Source organism: Convolutriloba macropyga, chromosome 3 (assembly GCF_964194025.1).
Source record: "Convolutriloba macropyga chromosome 3, txConMacr16.3, whole genome shotgun sequence".
In the NCBI taxonomy this organism is placed as follows: domain Eukaryota; kingdom Metazoa; phylum Xenacoelomorpha; order Acoela; family Convolutidae; genus Convolutriloba; species Convolutriloba macropyga.
The window spans coordinates 27116598-27142743 of NC_134470.1; the positions used below are offsets into that span (position 1 = coordinate 27116598).

The 26146-nt window shown below is 35.0% G+C and overlaps 1 protein-coding gene across 1 annotated transcript; it reads left to right on the forward strand.

Moving 5' to 3' along the window:
• Positions 1 to 350: 350 nt before the first annotated feature.
• Positions 351 to 15115, forward strand: LOC142336588 (uncharacterized). The gene is made up of 3 exons (XM_075385497.1): positions 351 to 403; positions 4377 to 4576; positions 14940 to 15115. Exons 1-3 carry the CDS (start codon positions 351 to 353, stop codon positions 15113 to 15115), a joined length of 429 nt encoding a protein of 142 aa, XP_075241612.1.
• Positions 15116 to 26146: the final 11031 nt, after the last annotated feature.

The following is a 26146-nucleotide window of genomic DNA, read 5'->3' on the forward strand; positions in this document are numbered from 1 at the left end:
CGTATGCGGTACACGGTTCTTTTATGATACTTATACGGTACAAGGCTCATACGTTGTTCTTGATTGATTCTTATATGGTTTAAACAGGTCTTTTCTTCATGATGCGTATGCAATACATGGTTCTATCATGATTCTTGTACGGTTAATTCTATATAAATTGTTCGTTCATGGTTCTCACTTGTATGTTTCTTATATGGTTATCAAATATTTTTTTTCATTATTCGTATCAGTTACATAATTCTTTCATGATTTTTGCACGGTACATTGTTCATACTTTGCTTGTACATGCTTATCACTGGATTCTTGTATGTTTCCTATATGGTTACTGCAGATTTCTTTCATGATTCGGTATGTGGATGGATCTTATATGGCTACTTCTGCATTTTTCCGTGACTTGTATGCGGTGCGTGGTTCCTTTATGATTCGTGTACGGTATATGGTTCATACATGGTTCATGTATGGTTCTTATAAGATTACTACAGGGGTTTTTTCATGATTCGTATGCTGTAGGTTATTTCAGGACACTTGTCCGGTACACGGTTCAAACATGCTTCGTATATGGTTCTCACTTGTTTCCTGTGTTGTTGTTATACGGTTGCTACAGTGTCCTTTACCGCTTTGTATGCGGTACTTGGTTTTCTTATAATACTTTTACGGTAGATGGTTAATATGTGGTTCGTGTAGGAATTTTATAGGGCTAATACAGGTTTTTTCATGATTCGTATGCGGTAAATGATTCTTTCATGATTTTTGTACGCTAAATGTTCTATAAATGGTTCGTTCATGGTTCTCACTGGTTCTTGTATCGTTCTTATATGGTTAATGAAAAGTTTTTTTTCTCGTAAAATACATTGTTTTTACGTGGTTCTTACAGGCTTCTCACTTGTTTCTTCTTGTTTGGTTCCGATATAATTAAAACAGTTTATTTCATGATTCTTATGCAGTATCTGGTTCTTTCATGATTCCTGTACGGTACATGGTTTATAAATGGTTCGTTCATGGTCTCACTTGGTTCTTGTGTGGTTCTTAAACGATTACAAAAGGTGATTTTTCATGATTTGTATGCGTTAGATGACTTATTCATGATTCGCGTAAGGTTTTTGGTTCCTACACGTTCGTGCATGCTTCTCACTTTGTTCTTGTATGGTTCCTTTATAATTACAACAGTGTTTTATCTTCAATCGCATGCTGTACCTGCTTTTTTATGATTCCTATACGGTAAATGGTTTATAAATGGTTCGTTAATGATTTTCAGTTGGTTCTTGTATGTTTCATATATGGTTACTAAATGTTTTTTTTATGATTCTTTTGCGCTACATAATTTTTTCATGAATTTTGTACGGTACATTGTTCATACTTTGTTTGTATGCTTATCACTTGGTTCTTGTATGTTTCCTATATGGTTACTGCAGGTTTTTTTCTTGATTCGGTACGTTGATGGTTTCTATATGGTTACTAATGGAATTTTTTGTGTTTCATATGCGGTGCAAGGTTCTTTCATGTTTCGTGTACGCTATCTGGTTCATACATGGCTCATGTAGTGTTCTTATATGATTTTTGCAGTGATTCGTATACTGTAGGTTATTTCACGATTCTTGTATGCGGTAAGTGGTTCCTTCGTGATTCCTGCACGGTACTTGGTTCTTAAATGTTTTGTTCATGGTTCTCACTGGGTTCTTGTATGGTTTCTACATGGTCACTTATTAATATTTCTCCTAAGTTTTATCGTTCGTACATGGTTCGTACATGCTTCTCACTTGGTCCTTGCATGATTTCTGTGTGGTTACTGTAGTGTTTTTTTAATTCGTTTGTGGTACGTAGTTCTTTCTTGATTCTTGTACGGTATATGATTTATAAAGGGTTCGTTCATGCTTCTCACTTAGTTCTTGAATGGTTCTTAAATGGTTACTGAACTGTTTTTTTCATGATTCGTTTGAGTTATATAGTTCTTTATGATTTTTGTACGAAACATCGTTCATACATTGTACATACTTTTCACTCGGTTCATGTATTTTTCCTGTACGGTTGCTGCTGTTTTTTTCATGATTTGGTACATGGATGGTTTTAATATTGTAACTTTTTCGGGGTTCGTTTGCGGTGCATCGTTCTTTTTTGATTCGTATACGGTATATGGTTCACGTATGATTCATATATGATTACTACAGGGATGTTTTACATGATTCGTATGCGGTAAATGGTTCTTTCATGATTTTTGTATGCTAAATGTTCTATAAATGGTTCGTTCATGGTTCTCAATGGTTCTTGTATCGTTCTTATATGGTTAATGAAAAGTTTATTTCTCGTAAGATACATTGTTTTTACGTGGTTCTTACAGGCTTCTCACTTGTTTCTTGTTTGGTTCCGATATAATTACAACAGTTTATTTCATGATTCGTATGCAGTATCTGGTTCTTTCATGATTCCTGCACGGTACATGGTTTGTAAATGGTTCGTTCATGGTCTCACTTGGTTCTTGTGTGGTTCTTAAACGATTACAAAAGGTGATTTTTCATGATTTGTATGCATTAGATGACTTATTCATGATTCTCGTAAGGTTTTTGGTTCCTACACGTTCGTGCATGCTTCTCACTTTGTTCTTGTATGGTTCCTTTATAATTACAACAGTGTTTTTTCTTCATTCGCATGCTGTACCTGCTTTTTTTATGATTCCTATACGGTAAATGGTTTATAAATGGTTCGTTAATGATTTTCAGTTGGTTCTTGTATGTTTCATATATTGTTACTAAATGTTTTTTTTTATGATTCTTTTGAGCTACATAGTGTTTTCATGATTTTTGTACGGTACATTGTTCATACTTTGTTTGTATGCTTATCATTTGGTTCTTGTATGTTTCCTATATGGTTACTGCAGGTTTTTTTCTTGATTCGGTACGTTGATGGTTTCTATATGGTTACTACTGGAATTTTTTGTGTTTCATATGCGGTGCAAGGTTCTTTCATGTTTCGTGTACGCTAACTGGTTCATACATGGCTCATGTAGTGTTCTTATATGATTACTGCAGTGATTCGTATACTGTAGGTTATTTCACGATTCTTGTATGCGGTAAGTGGTTCCTTCGTGATTCCTGCACGGTACTTGGTTCTTAAATGTTTTGTTCATGGTTCTCACTGGGTTCTTGTATGGTTTCTACATGGTCACTTATTAATATTTCTCCTAAGTTTTATCGTTCGTACATGGTTCGTACATGCTTCTCACTTGGTCCTTGCATGATTTCTATGTGGTTACTGTAGTGTTTTTTTAATTCGTTTGTGGTACGTAGTTCTTTCTTGATTCTTGTACGGTATATGATTTATAAAGGGTTCGTTCATGCTTCTCACTTAGTTCTTGCGGTGCATGGTTCTTTTTTGATTCGTATACGGTATATGGTTCACGTATGATTCATATATGATTACTACAGGGATGTTTTTCATGATTCGTATGCTGTAGATTATTTCATGACTCTTGTACGGTACATGGTTCATACATGATTCGTACATGGTTCTCACTTGATTCATTTATTGTTCTTATACGGTTACTACAGGATTTTTTCGTGGTTTGTAGGCGGTACTTGGTTCTTTTACGATTCTTGTAAAATAAATGGCTGATACGTGGTCCGTGTATGATTTTTGTAGAGTTAATACAGGTTTTTTTTCATGATTCGTATGTGGTACCTCGTTCTTTCATGATTCCTGTACGGTACATGGAGCATAAAAGGTTCGTTCATGGTTCTCACTTGTTTCCTGTATCTTTCTTATATGGTTACTAAAAAGTTTTTTCAAGATTCTTATGCGTTACATGGCTCTTTCGTGATTCTCGTAAGGTACATGGTTCATACATGGTTCGTACATGCTTCTAACTTGGTTCTTGTTTGGTTCCCATATGGTTACTACAGTTTTTTTATGACTCGTTTGCGGTACGAGGTTTTTTCGTGATTATTGTACGGTACATGGTTTATAAATGGTTCGTTCGTGGTTCCAACTTGGTTCTTATATGGTTGCTATGTGGTTTCTAGAGGGTTCTCTTCACGAATTTCTAGAGCAATGTTGATTTTTTCCGTGGTCAGCTATATGGTTGCCAAGTTAACATAAACACCATATATGGCTTCGATATGGTTGCCAAGAAAAGTTTATGGTGGTCAACCCTGGTGCTTATACGTACGTGCAATTATAATTATTTAAAAATTAACACATCACCTTTAAAACGCGCTAATTAAATTTATAACCCATTTACGTGCTAACACCCGATTAACAGAATCCTGTTCCCTGGCACTACGGAAACGTGCGGATAAAAGATCCCAAATGTCTTTAGCGGAAATGGATTCAATATCACTTAATTTGTTGACATTTTAGACCAGATTAATTGAGCATATTTTTAGCCTTTACGCTGAACTGACTATATCACATGATGTTGGATGCATTGATGGTGGAATGAAACGAGACACTCATCCCAGGTGCATTGAAGGTGGTGGACAGGAGAGGGACATCCAGAGCAATATTTCAGGGAATTGCCAAATCAACTGGAAAAGGACAGATGGGATCTGGGGCCCCTGGGACGAAAATGTCGAAATTGATACAGGTTAATCTAAATCTATTCTGTTGCATCCCTCGTGACCCCCCCCACACACGCACACACACACACACACACACACACACACACACACACACACACACAAACACACACACACACACACACACACACACACACACACACACACACACACACACACCTCAGATTACCCAGGTTGAGGTCCAGACTCAATTTTTCGTCTGATCAGAATTTCCAGACCGAAATTGTCTCTGACCAGACTTTCCAGACGGAAATTCAAACTGATCAGACTTTCCAGACCCAAGTTACCTCAGATCAGACATTCCAGACACAAAAAGTCTCTGATCAGACTTTTCAGACCAAAGGTGTTCTGATCAGACCATCTTCAGACCATGGTCCAGACTCAAATCCAGACCATTGCTCAGACTTTAATCAGACTGAAGTGCGCACGAAACCGGTTCCGATCAGACTCAAGTGCCCTGAAATAGTCTGATCAGAGAAAGATTTTGCTTATGAAAAAATCTCCTAATTTTGCTATAATTTATTCATTTCAATTATAAAGTATTGCTAAAGAAAACGAAACCCAGCTGTTGAAAACAAATTTTATTTAGTGTACCGTTTAGTGTATATTTCTGACTCAATGGATGAGTTTAGACAGCTTTTTACAAAAAAACATCGTGGTGTCCAGTTGATCAAAATTTCTTCTGAAGGGGACCGGTCTCTAATATCAGCTGGACTCCTTTTTTTTCTGATCAAAGCTATCGGATTTTAGATGAATCTCTGATCAGAACGCCGCTTTATGGCTGCTTCTTGGCAGAGCCAACATCTCTCAGTAAAAAGAACAAAAAAAGAAAAAATAATGCGCTCGAAATGGTCCCTGATCAAACCCAATTGCGTTCAAAAACATTTCTGATCAGACCCAAGTGCGCTCGAAGATGTTTTGATTAGACCCAATTGCGCTCGAAGTCGCCTCTGATCAGACCCAAGTGCGCTCGAATCCGCCTATGATCAGACTTTTCAGACCAAATCCACCTCTGATCAGACCATCTCCAGACCCTGGCCCAGACTGTAGTGCGCTCGAACTTCCTTCCAGACAATGTAATTTCGGTCTGGCCACACACGGGTGTGCGCTCGACTTGGTCTGATCATAAACCAATTTGGGTCTGGACCTCAACCTGGGTAATAATCAAGGATCAAACGTTTTACCGTGTCTTGGCTCACCCAATTTTAGTTGCCTAGTTATTGCTGTGCACGAATTTGTTTGTCACTCAATGAGAGGGGACAATGCTCATTTCTTCCGTTCAAACCGATTGTGTGGGTTGATGATGACGAAATTTTGAAGACCCGATTGTGAGGGTTTCTGGGAACAAATAAAAGGCAAATACTCAATTTATGGGCACAACGCTGATCGCAAGAAAACTTTCTGAATTTAGAAATGATTAAAACCATGATTTCCCCGACCAAGCATACCTTGAGTTTATGCTAAAAATATCAAAAAAATGTAGACTATGGCCATATCGACTAAGAGCTCGTGTCAACTGATAATAACACGCTGCATAGCGACATATAATTTCTTTCGATGTAGTCTCAAGCTCAAGACCAACATAGACCAGAATGATTTGGAGGTGCGGACAAGGGTTTCAACGCAACAAGATTATTTTTTGCATAAAATATTGGTCCGTATTCTGCCCCCAACAGTGTTTTTATGACCCTATAATTTTTTTACTCTTTTTGCCCTTATGAATTTTACGTGCAGTTCCAAAACAACAATTCTGTGCATAAAATTTCAAAATTCTGTACTTTATTTTAATGGTACCGTACTTACCATAAAACGCCATTAAAAAAAATTTTGGACCGTTTTATGGTTTCAAATTTTCCAAAAAATTTCTGTATTTCAAAATTCCCGATTTTTTGAGGTTATCTTCCAAATATAATCAAAAGACCAATGTCAGATTCACTAAACGTCAAAAAACAAAGAGTCCACTTTTATGGTACCGTATTTACCATAAAACGCCATAAAAATCCTTTTTATGGACCGTTTTATGGTTACAAATTTTCCATAAGGAATTTTGTGTTAATAAATACCCCAATTTTTGGGGATATTTTTCAAATTATTTCAAAACTAAGTGGCAATGCCAAGATGCAACCAAATTTACGCGTTCCTACAGTTTTGTCCACTTGTAAAATGGAAAAAAGTTTTCTTGACAGTTTACGAGTCAAGAATTTTAATATTCATTCATTCCAGAAAAACAAGCACAATGCACGCATTTCATTTATACGAGATGGCACTGCATTTTACGGCCTTGTTGAACAATTTTATTCAGCCAGAGATGTCAACTATGCGATCATTTCTACTTTTAAAGTTCTGAAGACAGAAAAACCTGAAGACGTCAGTCTGAAAATTTTCTTCTATTTTGTAGTCGAGTTGTCTGGAAAACAATCTGATTGTAGTGCTTCTCAAATTTTCGGAAAAACGGTCAAAATTTTGTATAACTCAAAGACTTTCCTCATCCCATTGCTAGACGTGTTTGAACATGATTGATCATTTTCGAGATTAATTAATACAAAAGTATTTGTTTATCGAACTTTTTTATTGTGTAGTTTTTTTCAGATAATAAAGTTTGCGTCTTATTTATTTTTGCTCACCTATTGAGAAGACAAATGGGTAGATTTAAATTAGAAAAAAACAGTCTTGCCTTAATATTTTCTCTCTGTTTGCTCCAAACGACAGCTGTACGTTTATTCATTTTAGAACTAAGCTTTAGATCAAAGCCACACGTCAACTCTAAGTGTTTAGGTAATAGTAACTTATCAACCATAGAATGTTACATAATGGTAAACTTACAAACCATAGAAAGTTCCGTAATGGTAAACTTACAAACCATAGAAAATTCCATAATGGTAACTTACCAACCATAAAAAGTTCCTTAATGGTAAATTGACAACCATAGAGTTCCATAATGATATATGCCAACCACAACACGACCATCATTCTTTTTATGGTAACATACAAACCATAAAATGGACCATTATGGAAAATTACAAACTATAGCAAGTTCATAGAAAGAAATTTTTTATGGAACTTTATGGGACCATTATGGAACTTTTTATGGTTGGTAAGTTTGGTCAACCCGGGCCGGGGGAGGGTTTGTAAAATTTATATTCCCACTAAGCTGGTGGTGCCAAAACAGAACAGATTCCCTATTTCTTTGAATGGAGTAAACCTAAATTAGGATCGGTTGGTCTCTTCCCCCTGAAATATAGTCCAGCCAACAATAAAAAAAAACAAATTCAAATTTGACCACTTCCGTGAAATCCAGATCACTGCATAGAATTTTCAAAGCCCAAGTGTCTAGCTTAAAATAATATGAAAGGCTCTTGTGCAAAAGAGTATCGTATTATACGGCGCTTAATATCCCAGTTTCAAGGGCGGATACATATCTTAAAAGATTTTTCTCAAGAGTGTTTCAAAACGATATCAATAGATGCAAAAACATGCCTCAACTGCAACGTTCTAAGTACAATAAGATAACGCCAATATTACAGTTTTTTCAGTGAGATAGATTTTTCTGTGTTGAAACGCGTTATATCTGCAACGTTTTAATATAGAAAATGATTTTTCGTGCTCAGGGAGCTTCTATAAAGTTTTAGTTTCTTCTTCGAAAATTTCATTCTGTGCATACACATTTCAAAACTTAATTCAAAACGATGTCTGGCCTATTATTTTCAGCAAAAAAGTAAAGTCTGGGTTTTATTGTACACGAAGAGCAATAAAGTTCAACATAGGTCACTCTGATTCAGCAACGAAACGTTCATTACTCAAGTCCAGGAATATACTAAAAAGCACATTTGAAACAAGTAATGCTTTTTGAACAGGTATCGAAAATTCATGTGGAATTGCGTTAACATAAATCTATCAGCTCATGAACATCTGAATTGAAACTTAGATATTGAGAGTTTAAGTAGTTACGAAAAATTAATTGTTTGTTCTCTGTAGGTAACGGTTCATTGGGAGGGACTAATTATTATTTTCATGAAAGATATGATGGGTAACCTAATCAACAGAAAAAAACTGCAAAATAAAGGGGGGGGGGAACTTAAATTGTCAGAAAAATGATTTGGTTAATAAAATCTGATTATTTCATGTTGCAATTATGCACGGGTTTGGTTTCTAGGTACAAAGACGAAACGAGTGGAATTGTATGAGAAATAATTAACAGCAAAAAAGGGTAGTTGAAATGCTTTCACGATGAATTGAAAACAAAAGAATCTCATGTTAAACATCGTTTGTTATGTATACTAGCAAGACACTTTGGATCAAAACTCATTAAGCAATTATTTGACGACAAAGTGTTCGTTGTATATCAGAAGTGATATTGCGATTGCGGGGAAAATAGATATAACGCATGTAGATCTTTGGATATACTGCAAGTAGTTCTTGAAATTTTTATATTCAAATTGTGTCATTAAGGTCGAATATATCCGGTTCAACTTTGGGGAAAAGAAAATTTTGTAATGGAAAGTGTGCTGAAAAAACCTAAAATTTTTAATTTAAAGTGGAGAGATTCAAATTTTGTTAAATAAATTGGTTAATAAGATGCAAACAACAAACGAAATGAGCAGCTGAACGGCTGCGCTCTCCTTCTGACCGCTTTTTAAACAGATAGAAGCTTTGATGTTAAACATTGATGACTACCGTTCTAAAACATCCTCAGGATTAAACTGTTGACTCAAACTTATTAGTTTTCTTTCGTATTATTTGTTTCCTACTCATAACTTATAACAAAAAGTATCTTACTACAATTAGAAATGGTTCATCTTGGGAGCATTTGGATGCAGTTTAACAACTGTGCGGTGAGGTTAATGCGATCTAATCCGGTAAGACAACCTTAGAGTTGAAGGTGAGAAACCTCAAGAAGATGTGTAATGATTTGAATGAACGACTTAGGGATATGGAACGATACTTAAGCAAGGATTGCGTATCACTGAAAAATCTTCCTTTTGACGGACTTAAACGTAGTAGATTTTCGAATTTATTTAGCCTGCCGTAAGGATTAATGCCATTAGCCATTGTTAAGCTTGTCCTGTTCGACGACAAACACCAAGTCTATGCCTCTCGCTGAGAATTGAACAAACCAATGAATCTATAAAAATGGGAAAAAGTTGTATATCAATGAGTGGTTAACAAATGTGGACGCTAAGCTAAGGCAATCTTTGTCTGAAATGGGCTATATAACGTCGTCAAACAGCTGTGTAGTATCAGTTAAGTGCTTGGAGAAAATGGAAATACTACTTACGTGCCTGTAAATATTGTTAAAGAAGTTAAAGAAGTTTAGTTCAGAAGGAATAGCTAAACAAAGAACCAATAACAAAAGAACAGCTCAACAGGTATATGATGATGAAAGAATGAAAGAATCAGCCGACTGTATGCCAGTCTTTCTCCTGATATAAAAACGGGTCCACACAAAAATGCCCCAGAACGTTCGACGGAAAGCTACGGTGGCTTCTAACATAACCCAAGCGTTCAATTAACTCCCAATACTGAGGATAACGAACTCAATTATTCATGTTTTTGTTCTTGTCTAATAATGAAGATTGAATTTCTCAACAGAGACCTCGACTTTTTCAACCGAATCTCACGAAGCATGTCTATTTATGTTCATGTTTCACTTTTTTTTAAAAAAAAAACGCAAACATCGGACACAGGCGGTAAAAGGCATCCCAATTTTCTTTGATTCCTTTTTATTATAGCCTCAGAGTTAATTCAAACAATAATTCCTTTGTCTCTGACATTGATATGAACCGAAACTTCAAATGGATAATTGGAAAAAATGTTACCTATTAAAATAAAATGAATGATTGTGCTTTCGAGGACTTGAGATGCTCTGCATTTCCTCTCAATTCTTTTAATTTGGTCTCTTTCATTTAATGGAATATAAAATAAGAGTGATCATGTAAATCTCACGTTTTTCAGCAAATTCTTGGCGCTCGACCAACATTTAAAACAAAAAATCGTCAACACGAGAACCATATTTGAAGTCAACTTTTAAGAATTATTTTTAAAAAACGGGACCGCAAACACCATGGGTCAAAGATTGATTGGCGATCATTAAAAAATTGCCTATAAACTTTACTAAACAAAACTGACAAATTAGGTAAAGAAAAAAATTTGTAGTGGCTCAAGGTGCATTTTAATTTAAAAAGCAGCTACTGTTGCAGATCATTCGCTCATAAAAACAGAACATTCTCATCAATTTTGGAGTAAATAAAAGAACCCGAAATTGTTTGTTTTAGTGATAATTGGCTAAATCGAAAATCTTAACCTGAATTATACAAACTTGTAAGTTTCAATTCGTTGCGCTATACTAACAGAACACGAAGAGGGGGAGGTGTTGCATCTTTTTACAGTTATAAGCTCAATCATGAAATGTTTTGTGAGACACAAGAGAATCATCTACAAAATCAAACAACAAAACTAGCCTTAGTGAATAAGAAGAATTTCATTGTCGCAGTTATGTACAGGACACTATATTGCTCCGTCTGTTCATTTTTGGACATTGTGTAGCAATGGTTGGGGCTTCTTAACATAAAGCACCCATCCACACATTTAATTTGTGGGGATTTTAATATTGATTTATTGACTAATAATAAAGACAACAATGAACTCGTTTACTACAATTTTTGACCGTAATTTTATTTAAAAAAACATGTGTAACAGAATCACATCCAATTCAACTTCCTGTATTGACTTGGCTTTCGCAATTTTTGAAATTGAAGCGAAAGTCTATGAATTAAAAATTAATGATCATTCCGCATTATTCACAGAACTACATTTCCTTTGTGGTAAAAATTCTTGTAACAACAAAAAAACAAAAAAGAAATGAGAAAATGGAACGAGTTAAACAAAAATGAAGTGTTGCTAGATGCCAACTACTAGCTATGAAATTAGTTTTTGGAAGCCGCGCCGGACCTTTAATCAAACAAAATTGAGGAAAAATAGCAAAAATTTTTTGAAATAAAAAACGATCTCATAATAAAATTTTTGCCTAATAAGTATGCACCATCGAAATATGAAAAGCGTTGGATAATTAGCATGACTAAGAATGCCGTTTTGAAAAAAAAGTACACTTTTTAAAGAACAAAGGAGAAATCTAAATGAAGTCAATGCAAAAAAATTTAAGAACCAAGAAACATTGGTAAAAACTTTGTGCAATTAGGCAAAATCCCTATACTATAATCAAAAACTGTACTGTTCAAGCAATAAAAAATTTGAGAAGTTTTCTAATGTTTCAACGATTTAAAATGCAAAGATTATGAAAAAAGTTTCTGATTGTCCAACAGCAGACGATTCTAATAAATACTTTACCACGATTGGAAAAATTTTTTTTGTAAAAAAACCTGAAAAAGATTATCGCAATGAAACATCTTCTAATCTTCTATTGAATTTACTTTATATCTAGAGGACTGCAGTGCATTAGAGGATTTCATTTTATTGCCAGCCTGAAAGAGATGAAAAGTGCAGATATCTTTGAACACTGTGATTTCCCTCTGAAGAAACTAAATCCTGTCATTTGTGAATTTGGATTTCAATGTTGGTAAACCAGTGCTTTCTTTGTGGAAATTTTTCTGAAATTCTGAAAACAAGCAAAGTAATTCCTATTCAAAAAATGGGAAAATCAAACGATGAGCGTAACAATTGCCCAATCTCGATCTTTCCGGCTCTGATCAGAATATTTTGTTTGCCAAGTGTGAAATTTACGGATTGAGTGGATTGATTGGAAATTTGCTACGCTCTTGTTTAGAAAACAGAAAGCAAATTGAAAGCATGAACAGACAAGAGTCTTCGATTGAATTAGTAGGCACTGGGGCTCCCCAATGTAGTGTAATAGGTACCTTCTTGTTTTTCATTTATCTAAATGATCTAGGTGTAGATGAGACTAAATCAAACTTGACTCTTTTTGCTGACGACTGTAGCTTGCTTCACAATGAAAAATTAGACGAAGGTAACGAAGATGTAAATATCAAATATAAATAGTGTTTCAAAAACAACAGACTAACACTAAACAGTAACAACATTGTTATTGTTAATTTTTCAAATGAAGTTGATGAAATTGGAAAAAAAATGTTGACTAATAAAATTGCGAAAATGGCAGAAACCTTGGAATGGAAATTGACAATGAACTGAGTTTTGATATACACTAGGAAAAATTGTTAAAATGTGCTTCAGAGGTAGCATCTATTATATATCACATGCAAGCCTTTTTCAACAGCAACCAGATATACCAAGTTTACAAAACATACATTTCAAGATACATACCAATTTTTCAAGATTGAGTATTAATTTAGCACACTGCAAACAAATCACTTTTAATCAAATTCGAAAAGCAACAAGAACTGATAATTTATTGTTTAGAAATATGAAAGCCGTGCTAAAAACAAAGTTAAATTTAAAAAAGGTGCAAAAAAGAGGGGGTGGATAAATTGTTGCACGACTTTCGGGATTTGTATATTTTTGATAATGATCATCTCCTATGTTTATTCTGGTAGCATCTTCTTTTCTATCTAAAATAAAAAAAGCCAGGGCTTAATTTTAGGGTGATGTGGCCATAAAACTGGGGTCAATTTTTCAACTTTTTGTAATTATAACTGGAATGAGAATGATCAGCTGTTTGCTCAAGAGACATCACTTGAGGGACTAAATGTCTGCATGATGCTCTCTCAAGGTGTTGTAAATTTTTCTAAATACATGTTATGACTGTATTTTGACGTGGAAAATTTAGTCATAAGTAAGTTATTTTTGAGATAGGACAAATGAAATGTCATGTTAAGACTAGACTGAAAAGTACAGAAGAAAATATTGATTGCTTGGATGAAAGTTGATAGAGAGAGAGAGAGAGATAGAGGTTGGTAGGTGTTGTCGGTCAAAAAAATTCGGTTAAAGTTCGTCATCCAACCCACAACGCTCTAACATGTTACTTGCCAAAGCACAATGTGCATCAAAGTTTGAAAAATAGCACTGAATAATTGCATACACAACAAGAAAAACAGCGAGTGTTTTCCGGTAACTCAAAAATGATTGATTTCGTTTTTAGCAAAAAACGAAACGAGACAGTAACTGAAGATTTTCTGGTACTTTCATGAAAGAAATGAACTTTTTAACAGAGTGATAGTGTTCCTCTAAAATCGCACTCAAAAGTGAAAAATTCAAATTGATTGTCTTTTTTTTCAAATTATTTGCGCTGTTAATTATCGGTCAAGAAAAAAGAGTAGGAAGACCTAGCGTTTCCACGATTTTTCTTTAATTGTGATCACAAGGAGAATTGTTGAATATTATTCAATTTACAAAATTTACAGAGCAGATAAAGGTACTCACTGGGTAAGGAGGTCAAAAATCTAAAACTCCAAAAACAGAGAGACAAGAATGCATGAAATTGTAGTGGGATTATGGAACACGAATCATGAGTTTTATTGAAATTTAAATAACCAAACTAACTGGACTACAGAACTCCTGTCAACTTTTGCAAAGGAATACATAAGATAGGTTGCCTCTTATGACTGACTTTCAACGACCTCCTTTTCAAATATACGTTAGATCAATGTGGTATAAACAAAACGACGTCTTACTTATTGCTAAAAAAGTCTGATAAGGTTGATTATAGTGCTACTGGGAGGAAGAACTTGTTAAAGTTATTTGGTTATTTGGTCGAGGAATTGAATTGATTGAACTTTGGATACATATGGATAGATTTATGGAATTGGCTGGCATTAGTTTGAATCATTAGTTAGTATTAGACAAAAACATTCTCTCGACTGTTGACTTTATTCTTTTATCTGTTTCCTGCATTAACTTTACTAGTGACTGGTTTTTTTTATTGTTAATTAAAGCAAAGTTAATTAGCAAAGTTTTTGGTGACAAAACTACATTCCCAACAAGCAGAAGAACCACCAAACAAATCTTTTGGATTTAGGATAGATTTTGGGGCGCTAGCTGGTCTCCAGCTAGATGCCTTCTAACGACAAAAATAAAAAATTGTACAATTCAGTTCAATGAAATCAGTGGTAAAAATGCGTCGCAATTTTTTTTTTGCAAAAACCTTATGCGGTTACTTCTCTCTACGTTACTACGTAAAACTACAGGATGGTGTGGCTGGGTGGGGGTGGGCAATAGATCCCGAATCTCAGTAATAATTTTTCCACCCTCAGATGGAATAAATTACTGGTATTTCCCAATATAGACCCCCCCCCCCCAGCTCAGTGCGCAGATAATCTATGGCCCCCAATCATGGTAAATATACCAGGGCTATAATTTAATGGATTACAATGGGAAAGACCCAAAATTACGTGTGGATATTGTGAAAAAAGCTCAAACATGTAATTGCCTTGTTGTTTCGAGGAGATACCTACAAGTCAGTCCGATCACGTGTTTGCTTCGGAACGTTTCATGGTGGAATCGATAAATGCTCTGACATCGCATCTAAGCAATCAGAAATCAGTCTGTGGATTGTGCGAGAGAAAACTCGGAAAGTGCAAGAGCTAAATATTCTCTTCATTTTGGTGCAAAATCTTTAAGCTAAATTTCTCATAAAATATGTTTGGTCTCACGATTATTAGTGAAGGAAGGTAAGAAAATATGCAGAACGTGGGTAGGATTGCAAACGAATGGAAAATGATCTCAACGAGTAATTGCATTTTTATGCGTTTTTGGATGAACAAATTTAAAAAAACGGTTTTCAAAAGGAAGGGTTATGCAAAAACAATTAGTAAAAAATTGTCCAAAAATGGTTCGCTTTGTGATATATGAGAGCTTTGTCAGAAGGGTGGGATATCGCACTAAGATGATCTTTCTTGCGTTCATGATAAGACTTTCGTGCGTTTATCAGACCTTTAGTGCGTTCATTAGACTATTCGTGCGTTCATGTCCAGACTTTCGAGCGTTCTTCGTGTTTCCAAACTATGTAAGTTTGAACGCACGACACCCCCGTCGTGCGCTCATTTCGGTCGTGACATATCGACTTTCTATCTGGGACCTCAACCTGGGGTGTCTTTTCAGATTTCATCAGATCCTCGCATCGCCTGACTCCGATTGTGCAAGACGGCCTTTACCGGGGTGAGGTGGTGGAAATATGAATGGAAATTTAACGTCTCAGTTGCATGGTCTAGATTATCCTTTTGGTCGCCCTGGTTGCGCATTTTACCCCTCAAAAATACCCCCATTATACCCCAGTCTTGCATCGCAGCACCCCATTACCCCCCAAAATGATGTAAGAATTTTGAGGGAAATTGGTACTAATTCCCCCGATTACCCCTAATCTTACATCTTTTTTCGAGGTATAAATTCGCGATAATTTGAGTCATGGGCAGTTTGTCGTCAAGATTGTCTATTCACGGCGAATTTTGTCTGGATCAGGTGGTTCATATTTCTCCCACCTCAACTCAGATTATCCGATCTTAGCAAATGTTATCACTTTTACGTAGAGAACAATTATGAGGGTACAAAATTTGATAATATCTTACAAAAATATAACTGTTTAAGTCTTAAAAATGTACCCACTGAATTCCTGCAGAGTGAAAACTTGAACACTCAAAAAAATTTTTATATCTGAAAAATTTTTCAAAGTCAAAAAACAAAAGATTTTTATGAAAGTGGAAAAAAGTTATACATGAGCTTAAGTAACTCTGTATTGTAGCAGTAGAAATACTGAATGTACACCTTCAACCAATCAGAGACTATGAAGACACTATTCTCTTTTATATAGAGAAAACTGAACTAACTGCAGTCAGTTTATTAGTTAGATACACCATGTGTATACCATTGACTCCGGTGCTATACTTCTTAACCACCGGAATAATAGAAGTCTACTCTCAGTGTTTTACAGAGTCGGTTAGTCTTAGAGATATAGGTAAGTCTACTTCGCGCGCAGAAATAGGTAGCCCTAGCTCTTTATACTTTAAGGCTGTAAAAGGAGCCCACATCGGGTCTGCCTTAACTGGTGCGACCAGTGAGTTAACTGTAGAAAGAACTTACACAAAACCCCCTTTTCTCTCTTGAGAAAAAAAACTTAGAAATAGACTACATAGTTTTTTACTTTTTATTTATTTAAAACTAAAGAAAAAGGGGAACACAACCCCAAAAAAACAAAATTATTAAAATACATATTAATAAAAAAATAAAATGGATCATCACACTGATCATCCTTCCTCTAATATACCGACACACTCGGATGAGTTACAACTCGCAGTTCTCACTCAACACAACAGACGCTTAACACGCGAAATTCTACCCTTTGAAGTTAAACACTACCAACACCAAGATGAGTTAAATAAACTCTTAAATACAGCAAAACCGCTCAAATATCACTACTTCGCAGTAAAACAACAATCTATTCTCTCTTTACCAGAAAAGGCATCACAGAACCGCCCTTCTTTCATACTTAGTTGAACCGCCCTTCTTCCGAACCGCCCTTCTTTCACAAACCGCCCTTCTTTCATACTTAGTTGAAATTTACGGAGCTCAACTCACAAAAGGCTTAGTTCTTTTTATTTGTGATCCATTCACAAACAAATATATCTCGTTAACATACGATACTCTATTTCACCCACTATCAGACACACTATTTGAATTGCTTAACGGAGTATGGTCCGAAATACAGCCTTCGGATACAGAAGGAATATTTAGGAAGTCTTCTTTTGAATTTCTTAAACGCCTTGCATCTACACTTAATGCTAATGCTTTACACTCTCGAAAAGAAAGCGGCCACAAAATTGCTAGACAGGAAACAGAAGGATTCACTCACCTTCTGAAAATATATATAAGCTCTGTTACAGATGCAGACTTAAATGAAGAAGAGATTTTTCATTCTCTCACACTTTTAGCTTGGTATTTACACAGATTTTGGAAAAGTCTGGTAAGACACATCTTTCCAGCCACAAAATTAATAGAAACAGAAATCTACCCACGAATAATACCTAAATTGCCAGAAACACTCTACTATATTTATGACCCAAGTTGATTCGCACATAATTTTGTAAACTTTCCGGAAAAACAATCTGAAACCGTTCAAGAATTATCCATTAACCACCATAATTTTGAAATTAAAATTTATAATGTGGAAACAAAACCATTTGATAGTACAAACATTCCAGAAAACTAAATACTTCTCTCGAAGCTAAACCAATTGAAAAAATGGATATACTAATCCATCCTCAACAATCGGAAAACCGTATGAACGAAACTACTGAAACAGACTTCAACTTAACCTTGTTAGATGATGGAACACTCTTTTCAGCACATACGGTGAACACACTAATTGGTCTTGAGGATAATGACCAAAATTATAACCAGCATAACAACAATATTAACACTAATAATATTTCTACTACCAATACCACCGATAACATGCATTTTTATCAAAATCACCAACACAGACAACCTGCGAACTCGACTCAATTGACACAAAATTGAGATTCATTAAATACAACTTTACCAATATTACTGAAAGTAAACACACCTCTACCACGTCTACACGGACAAAACTCCGCACACTTTAACACCAAAACCATTATTCTTAAAAATTTAACCCAACCTACACATGGGACCAACGAAAATATTCAAATCACCCCACAACCATTAGTAAATATTGTTAGACAACTAAATTCACAAAATGCACAACAGAATACAAACGCACTGACTCCCTATTATTTACAAGCGGCGTCTACACAAACGCCATCACCTGTAGTCCGTACACAGATGATGTATCCCTATCTAGGCGGCTCGGTACCAATGCAACAGTCTTTAGGACCGTTTGATGGTACTGATCCTACCTATACAACAAAAGATTTTTTAAAAGATTTAACAGCAATTATGGCAATGACAGCAGGACCAGGGCAGACTGATTCACCATATCATGAAGCCTGGGTCTTGAAACGAATTGCATTGATCCAAACGGCCCTAATAGGACCAGCACAACATTGGTATTCACACCTACCACTGGATATAAAAAAGAACTGGCAGGCGGTGTGCCGTGAATTCCAGAAAACAATTGATAACCAACAATCGCAAACACAAGCGAAATTAGAACAAATGACTAGAAAAGCATATGTTAACATCGCCCCAGCTATGCGAATTGCACAAATGAATGACGCACTCGTCAAAGCACTCGATCCACAACTAGCTAGAATATCACTTAAAAATTTTGCAAATCACGAAATCAACCGCACTGGAACCACAACTCCCATTTGCACAACTGGTCGAAAAAAAACACCAAGAAGATATTACAAGATCACATATTGACCGACACAAATTAATCACAAACTCCACTCTTTCACCCTCAATTAATAATTTCTCTCTTGAGATAGATAACCTCACAGTAGATGATATACACACAATGGAACAAGATATTGCTCACGGGAGAAAGGTAGTACGACATAGGTACTCAAATGATCCTAACTTTAAAGGAAAACCACTTTTCCCAAAATTTTGCAAAAAATATTCACGCTCAGGACATAGTATTTCTATGTGCTTTGAAAAAATGTATACAAAACATATGATAAACCTAGTTTCCAAAACAAACATTTAATCAAGCAATGAAAGGCAATCAAAATCTTCCCAACAGACAAGTCACATCGAAAAACATGCCAAGTAAACCACTACCGTTTTCACATCGCTCTCGCAACAATAGCAGAGAACACCGAAAAAATTCTAGACACAGAAGTCCAAATTAGTTCTCACAAAATAACTCAAAACCCTACTATGGGAATAGCAATTTTAAACCACCGAGTAGAAACGGTTCAACATACCCACACCAAATTCTCAAAATAATTCCCAATAAAATTCCAGACCACAATCACCTCACTATAGCCGAGACGGAATTCGCTCACAACGACGGTTCTCACGAAATAGACTTCGTAATGCCAGGAATCACATTAATTCATTACTAGATCAAAAACAATACTCAAGAACAACAATCAAGGATAACACTGCTTCCAATACTGAAAGTACAGACACATCAAATGTCTCCGAGGAAACACTCCTCGAGCAACAGTTTAATTATTTAATTTTAGAACTAAGCCATGATACCCAAGATGAATATTTCAATTGCCAGGAGGAATGAAAAACTCTAACAGAAGAATATATTTTTTCTACCTCCTGTAAAAACAATATATGGGTACACCCACTTGCAATGTAAACACAACAAACGCCCGATCATAAGAAAACGGTTTATACAAATAGATTTTCTACTAGACTCTGGTGCAACACTTAAAATATTAAATACTGACAGTTGGAATGAAATCAAAGAATACCCTAAATTACAATTAAAAGCAACAACATTTGTTCTCTCAGCAGCAAAAAAATTCTAAAATACAGTCAAATGGTACAATAAAACTTACGCTATATCCAGACGTAACCGAGAGTCGAACTGTCAAAAACACTTCATTTACCTTCACTTTTCAAGTATCAAACACAAAATTTAATATTCTAGGTACACCTTTCCTAGAAAAACATGTCGATTCAAAAAAAGTTCAATTGATACACTTGAGATCAAAGATAATAATGATACAAAGTCACTAAAGTTTTATGGCTCTTCAATTTAACCTCCCCTGTACTGTTCACGATTCCTTCCAGTAAATGGAGATCATTCGATATACTTTGCACCTTCTCAACACCGAATTTTAACTTATTCTTTAACCGCATATGAATGTAAGAATAAAAATGCAAATGGTACTGTCCTTTATGTATCTGGCTTTTCATTCATACCACTACGAAAAAACATGTTCTTCTCTATAATGGATATAAATAATCTCGAATAACCCTGTCAGTCATTTATCCAAATACTAATACAAAACTCCTAAAATCACCCTCTAACACTCGTAAAGTGAATAATTGGATATGCACAACAAGATGTTTCACTCAATGACTATCAAACCACAAGATATCGCATAAATGAAATCACAGAATTCATGGATGCTTTTACTTGAAATTACCTCACACAAGGTACGTCAGAAGCAGTTAAAAAATTCTGTTGTTTAAATCTTAATAAACAATTAGAACGTGAATATAAATCACAACGACAGTTCTCACGAAATAGACTTCGTAATGCCAGGAATCACATTAATTCATTACTAGATCAAGAACAATACTCAAGAACAACAATCAAGGACAACACTGCGTCCAATACTGAAAGTACAGACACATCAAATGTCTCCGAGGAAACACTCCTCGAGCAACAGTTTAATGATTTAATTTTAGAACTAAGCCAGGATACCCAAGATGAATATTTCAATTGCCAGGAGGAATGAAAAACTCTAACAGAAGAATACATTTTTTCTACCTCCTGTAAAAACAATATATGGGTACACCCGCTTGCAATGTAAACACAACAAACGCTCGCGCCCGATCATAAGAAAACGGTTTCTACAAATAGATTTTCTACTAGACTCTGGTGCAACATTTAAAATATTAAATACTGACACTTGGAATGAAATCAAAGAATACCACAAATTACAATTAAAAGCAACAACATTTGTTCTCTCAGCAGCAAATAATTCTAAAATACAGTCAAATGTAACAATAAAACTTACGCTATATCCAGACGTAACCGAGAGTCGAACTGTCAAAAACACTTCATTTACCTTCACTTTTCATGTATCAAACACAAAATTTAATATTCTAGGTACACCTTTCCTAGAAAAACATGTCGATTCAAAAAAAGTTCAATTGATAAACTTGAGATCAAAGATAATAATGATACAAAATCACTAAAGTTTTATTGCTCTTCAATTTAACCTCCCCTGTACTATTCACGATTACTTCCAGTAAATGGAGATCATTCGATATACTTTGCACCTTCTCAACACCGAATTTTAACTTATTCTTTAACCGCATATGAATGTAAGAATAAAAATGCAAATGGTACTGTCCTTTATGTATCTGGCTTTTCATTCATACCACTACGAAAAAACATGTTCTTCTCTATAATGGATATAAATAATCTCGAATAACCCTGTCAGTCATTTATCCAAATACTAATACAAAACTCCTTGAGTCACCCTCTAACACTCGTAAAGTGAATAATTGGATATGCACAACAAGATGTTTCACTCAATGACTATCAAACCACAAGATATCGCATAAATGAACTCACAGAATTCATGGATGCTTTTACTTGAAATTACCTCACACAAGGTACGTCAGAAGCACTTAAAAAAATTCTGTTGTTTAAATCTTAATAAACAATAAGAACGTGAATATAAATCACAACGACAGTTCTCACGAAATAGACTTCGTAATGCCATGAATCACATTAATTCATTACTAGATCAAGAACAATACTCAAGAACAACAATCAAGGACAACACTGCGTCCAATACTGAAAGTACAGACACATCAAATGTCTCCGAGGAAACACTACTCGAGCAACAGTTTAATGATTTAATTTTAGAACTAAGCCAGGATACCCAAGATGAATATTTCAATTGCCAGGAGGAATGAAAAACTCTAACAGAAGAACACTTTTTTTCTACCTCCTGTAAAAACAATATATGGGTACACCCACTTGCAATGTAAACACAACAAACGCCCGCGCCCGATCATAAGAAAACGGTTTCTAAAAATAGATTTTCTACTAGACTCTGGTGCAACACTTAAAATATTAAATACTGACACTTGGAATGAAATCAAAGATTACCACAAATTACAATTAAAACTAACAACATTTGTTCTCTCAGCAGCAAATAATTCTAAAATACAGTCAAATGGTACAATAAAACTTACGCTATATCCAGACGTAACCGAGAGTCGAACTGTCAAAAACACTTCATTTACCTTCACTTTTCATGTATCAAACACAAAATTTAATATTCTAGGTACACCTTTCCTAGAAAAACATGTCGATTCAAAAAAAGTTCAATTGATACACTTGAGATCAAAGATAATAATGATACAAAGTCACTAAAGTTTTAAGGCTCTTCAATTTAACCTCCCCTGTACTATTCACGATTACTTCCAGTAAATGGAGATCATTCGATATACTTTGCACCTTCTCAACACCGAATTTTAACTTATTCTTTAACCGCATATGAATGTAAGAATAAAAATGCAAATGGTACTGTCCTTTATGTATCTGGCTTTTCATTCATACCACTACGAAAAAACATGTTCTTCTCTATAATGGATATAAATAATCTCGAATAACGCTGTCGTCATTTATCCAAATACTAATACAAAACTCCTTGAATCACCCTCTAATACTCGTAAAGTGAATAATTGGATATGCACAACAAGATGTTTCACTCAATGACTATCAAACCACAAGATATCGCATAATTGAACTCACAGAATTCATGGATGCTTTTACTTGAAATTACCTCACACAAGGTACGTCAGAAGCACTTAAAAAAATTCTGTTGTTTAAACCTTAATAAACAATAAGAACGTGAATATAAATCACAACAGAAAAATTCACCATACCACTTGGCGTCTCAAAATTCACAGAAACAGATAAAGAATTTCTGACCATGTTTAACTTTGAACACACAAAACTAACACAAACACAATTTGAAAAATCAGCACAACTTCTCGCACAGTTTAAAAAATGCTATGCAACCTCCAAATGTTGGGGAAATTAAAGTAGAACTAAACTTTCCCCTAAAAGCAACCGCTATCTTTAAAAAACAAACAGCTACCCTCATTCCACTCCAATTACAAGATAGAATACAACACTTATTCGACATCTTAACACATTTTGACATCATAGCACCCGTAAATACAGACTCTCTAACTACCGGAAATACATTTTTTTATCCCTGTAATCATCCTTAAAAAGGAGAATCACTCAAAATCCTCCTAGATGCTCGTCAATTAAATACAATGATTGACGAAACCAAATGTAGTGTGCCCATAGAACCAAACCAAACCAAACCCCGAATTAAGGGACCAATATTTTCTATAGCCGATATGAAAAGTGCACTTAACCAAATGTCACTTGATAAACCATCACAAGGGCACACAAATTTTGTAATTGCTGGACATCAATATTGTATAAACCTCTGTTCTATGGTATTTCTATTGGCCCAGCAGCTTTCTCATTCTTTAAGAGCAGCATTTTCAAACCACTCATTAGGAAAAACAAAATAATTACTTATCTTGTTGATGTTTTCATCCAAGATACAACAACAGACACAATGTTACAAACACTCGATCAATATCACAATATTCTACAAAACGAAAACCTCAAAACCGCTCCAGATAAGTCTTTCTTTTTCTTAGACTCAGTTAAATTTTCAGGACATCAAATTCAAAATAATCACACTCTTTCACTTAAATCAAAAATAGACGGATTTTTAAAGTTACAACCACCCAAAAATAAAAAAGAAGTTCAAAATTATGTAGGATTTATCATTTTTACTTCAAAATATATATATAACCTACAAGTCATTCTCAGACCGTTTTTATCTGCAACTACGTGATACAACAGATTTTATATGGACTCCTGAGTTACAACAAACATTTGAAAGAGTGAAGAAGGAACTTACGGACCAAACACTCCGCCTTGCGATCCTTAACTCAGAAAAACTCTTTTATATCCTCTAACTATGGCATTGGAGCTGCACTTCTTCAAAAAAATCAATTTTCAAGCATAGAACTTAGACTTTCCACCATTCTTCGTGAATGTTCCTCTATCATCAATGAACTCTCAGAGCACGAGTTCCTCATCCAAGGATCTAAACACCCAATAATATTATACACTGATCAAAAACCATTTTTATTCTCATTCACACAGAAGAATAAACAAAAAAAAGAGAGTTTATAAATTTCAACTAATTCTAATGAAATTTCCAAACTTACACATAGTTTGGACAGAAGGAAAAAACCTTTCACTTCCAGACTTGCTAAGTCGCTCACTAACGGCTAAAACACAAGACGAACACCGCCTCGACACAGTTGAAATACCCGATTCAATTGAATTCTTTATAACACACAATCAAAATACACACCCCATACAGTGTCACTACGCTGTATCAAAAAAAAAAATTAATCCAATATCTTCAAACAGCCATGTAGAATCACCACACTTTCCAATCTATCTACAGATTAAAGACATTTTTTTCAAAGTACAGTTAGAAAATGACCTTTATCTTCCGGTTTCATATCACGAGTTTCAGACCAAAGCAAAACCCTTGGATAATATACACCAACAAAATACAACACTTTAAAATTAACTGCTCACTCCTAGAAATTTACCCAATCATACAACACACGGATGTTACTCTAAACACAAATAAAACAGAAACCTTCACACAATTTAATCACGATGCAAATTATGCCGAATTAATAAATACTATAAAGTTTTCACTCTCAGCAATGGATGATTTTATCCCCAAAATCTCCAATCCTCTAGAATTACTTCTACGAAGAACAAACAGAGATAAATGATATGCTTCTCTATGAAGCGCAACAACAAGACCCAGTTCTCAGACAAATTCTACTTTGGAAGCTCAACAAAATTTCCCCCCAAACCCTTTCACTAACTATACGAGCGAATATAGTATTACTACACTCTTATAGTTGTTTCCAAAATTTAAGCATTAACGAAAGTAATAATCTCTTGTATTACATACAAGAAACAACTTCACCGAAAATTTGTCTACCACTCTCTCTTCACCTAGTCATCTCTTATAAAGCACACTCTCATGATCTTTCAGGACACACTGGTCGGGAAAAAACACACGCAGCAGTCACAGAAAATTACTATCTGCCGAATATTAATACATGGATTGCAATACTTACACAAGATTGCTTGAATTGTGAAACTAGCAAATCCATGCCAAACCTCTTAATGGCACCACAACAACCATTTTTAGAAGTTTCACCACACTTCAATCGTCGTATTTCAATGGACACAAAAGGTTCTGATGGGAACTCTTACGTCTATGTTATTGTAGACGCATTTACGCACTATGTTGTACTCCACCCTTCACCCAAAAATGATGCCGCTCACACACTCGCAATATTATTTGACCATTGGACCGTCAAATTCGGAATACTCGATATTTTGGTAACAGATAATGGAAATGAATATATTAATGGAAAATTTTTACATTTCTGCCGTACATATAATGTACAATTTAAACCACGTACACCATATGCACCGTGGTCTAATGGACTCGTTGCAAACAGTAATCGCCAATTGAATACATTTCATCGCAAAGTCTTAGACTCACAATATGACACGTGGTCGCAAAAAGTAAAAGTAATTCCGTTTGCATTCAATTCAAAAGTTAGGACCAATATGAATCTTTCACCATATGAACTTGTATTTGATCAAAAAAACCAAAGAAACCCATAATGTTCAATCTATCTTCCACTACAGACGGCTTAGGGAACGGTAAACCCACAGAATATTCACCTTGTAATTCTTTACCTAACCATACACATACTGACCACTTAGGTCATCACCCCCAAAATAAAAAGTTACAAAAAATAACCTTTCCGCCTTGGTTCCTCAATCGTGGAAAGATACACTCTGAAGTTTATACTGAAGTACACAATTAATTAAACCAAAACAAACATTTACGAACATTTATAAATCGCCGTTTTGAAAC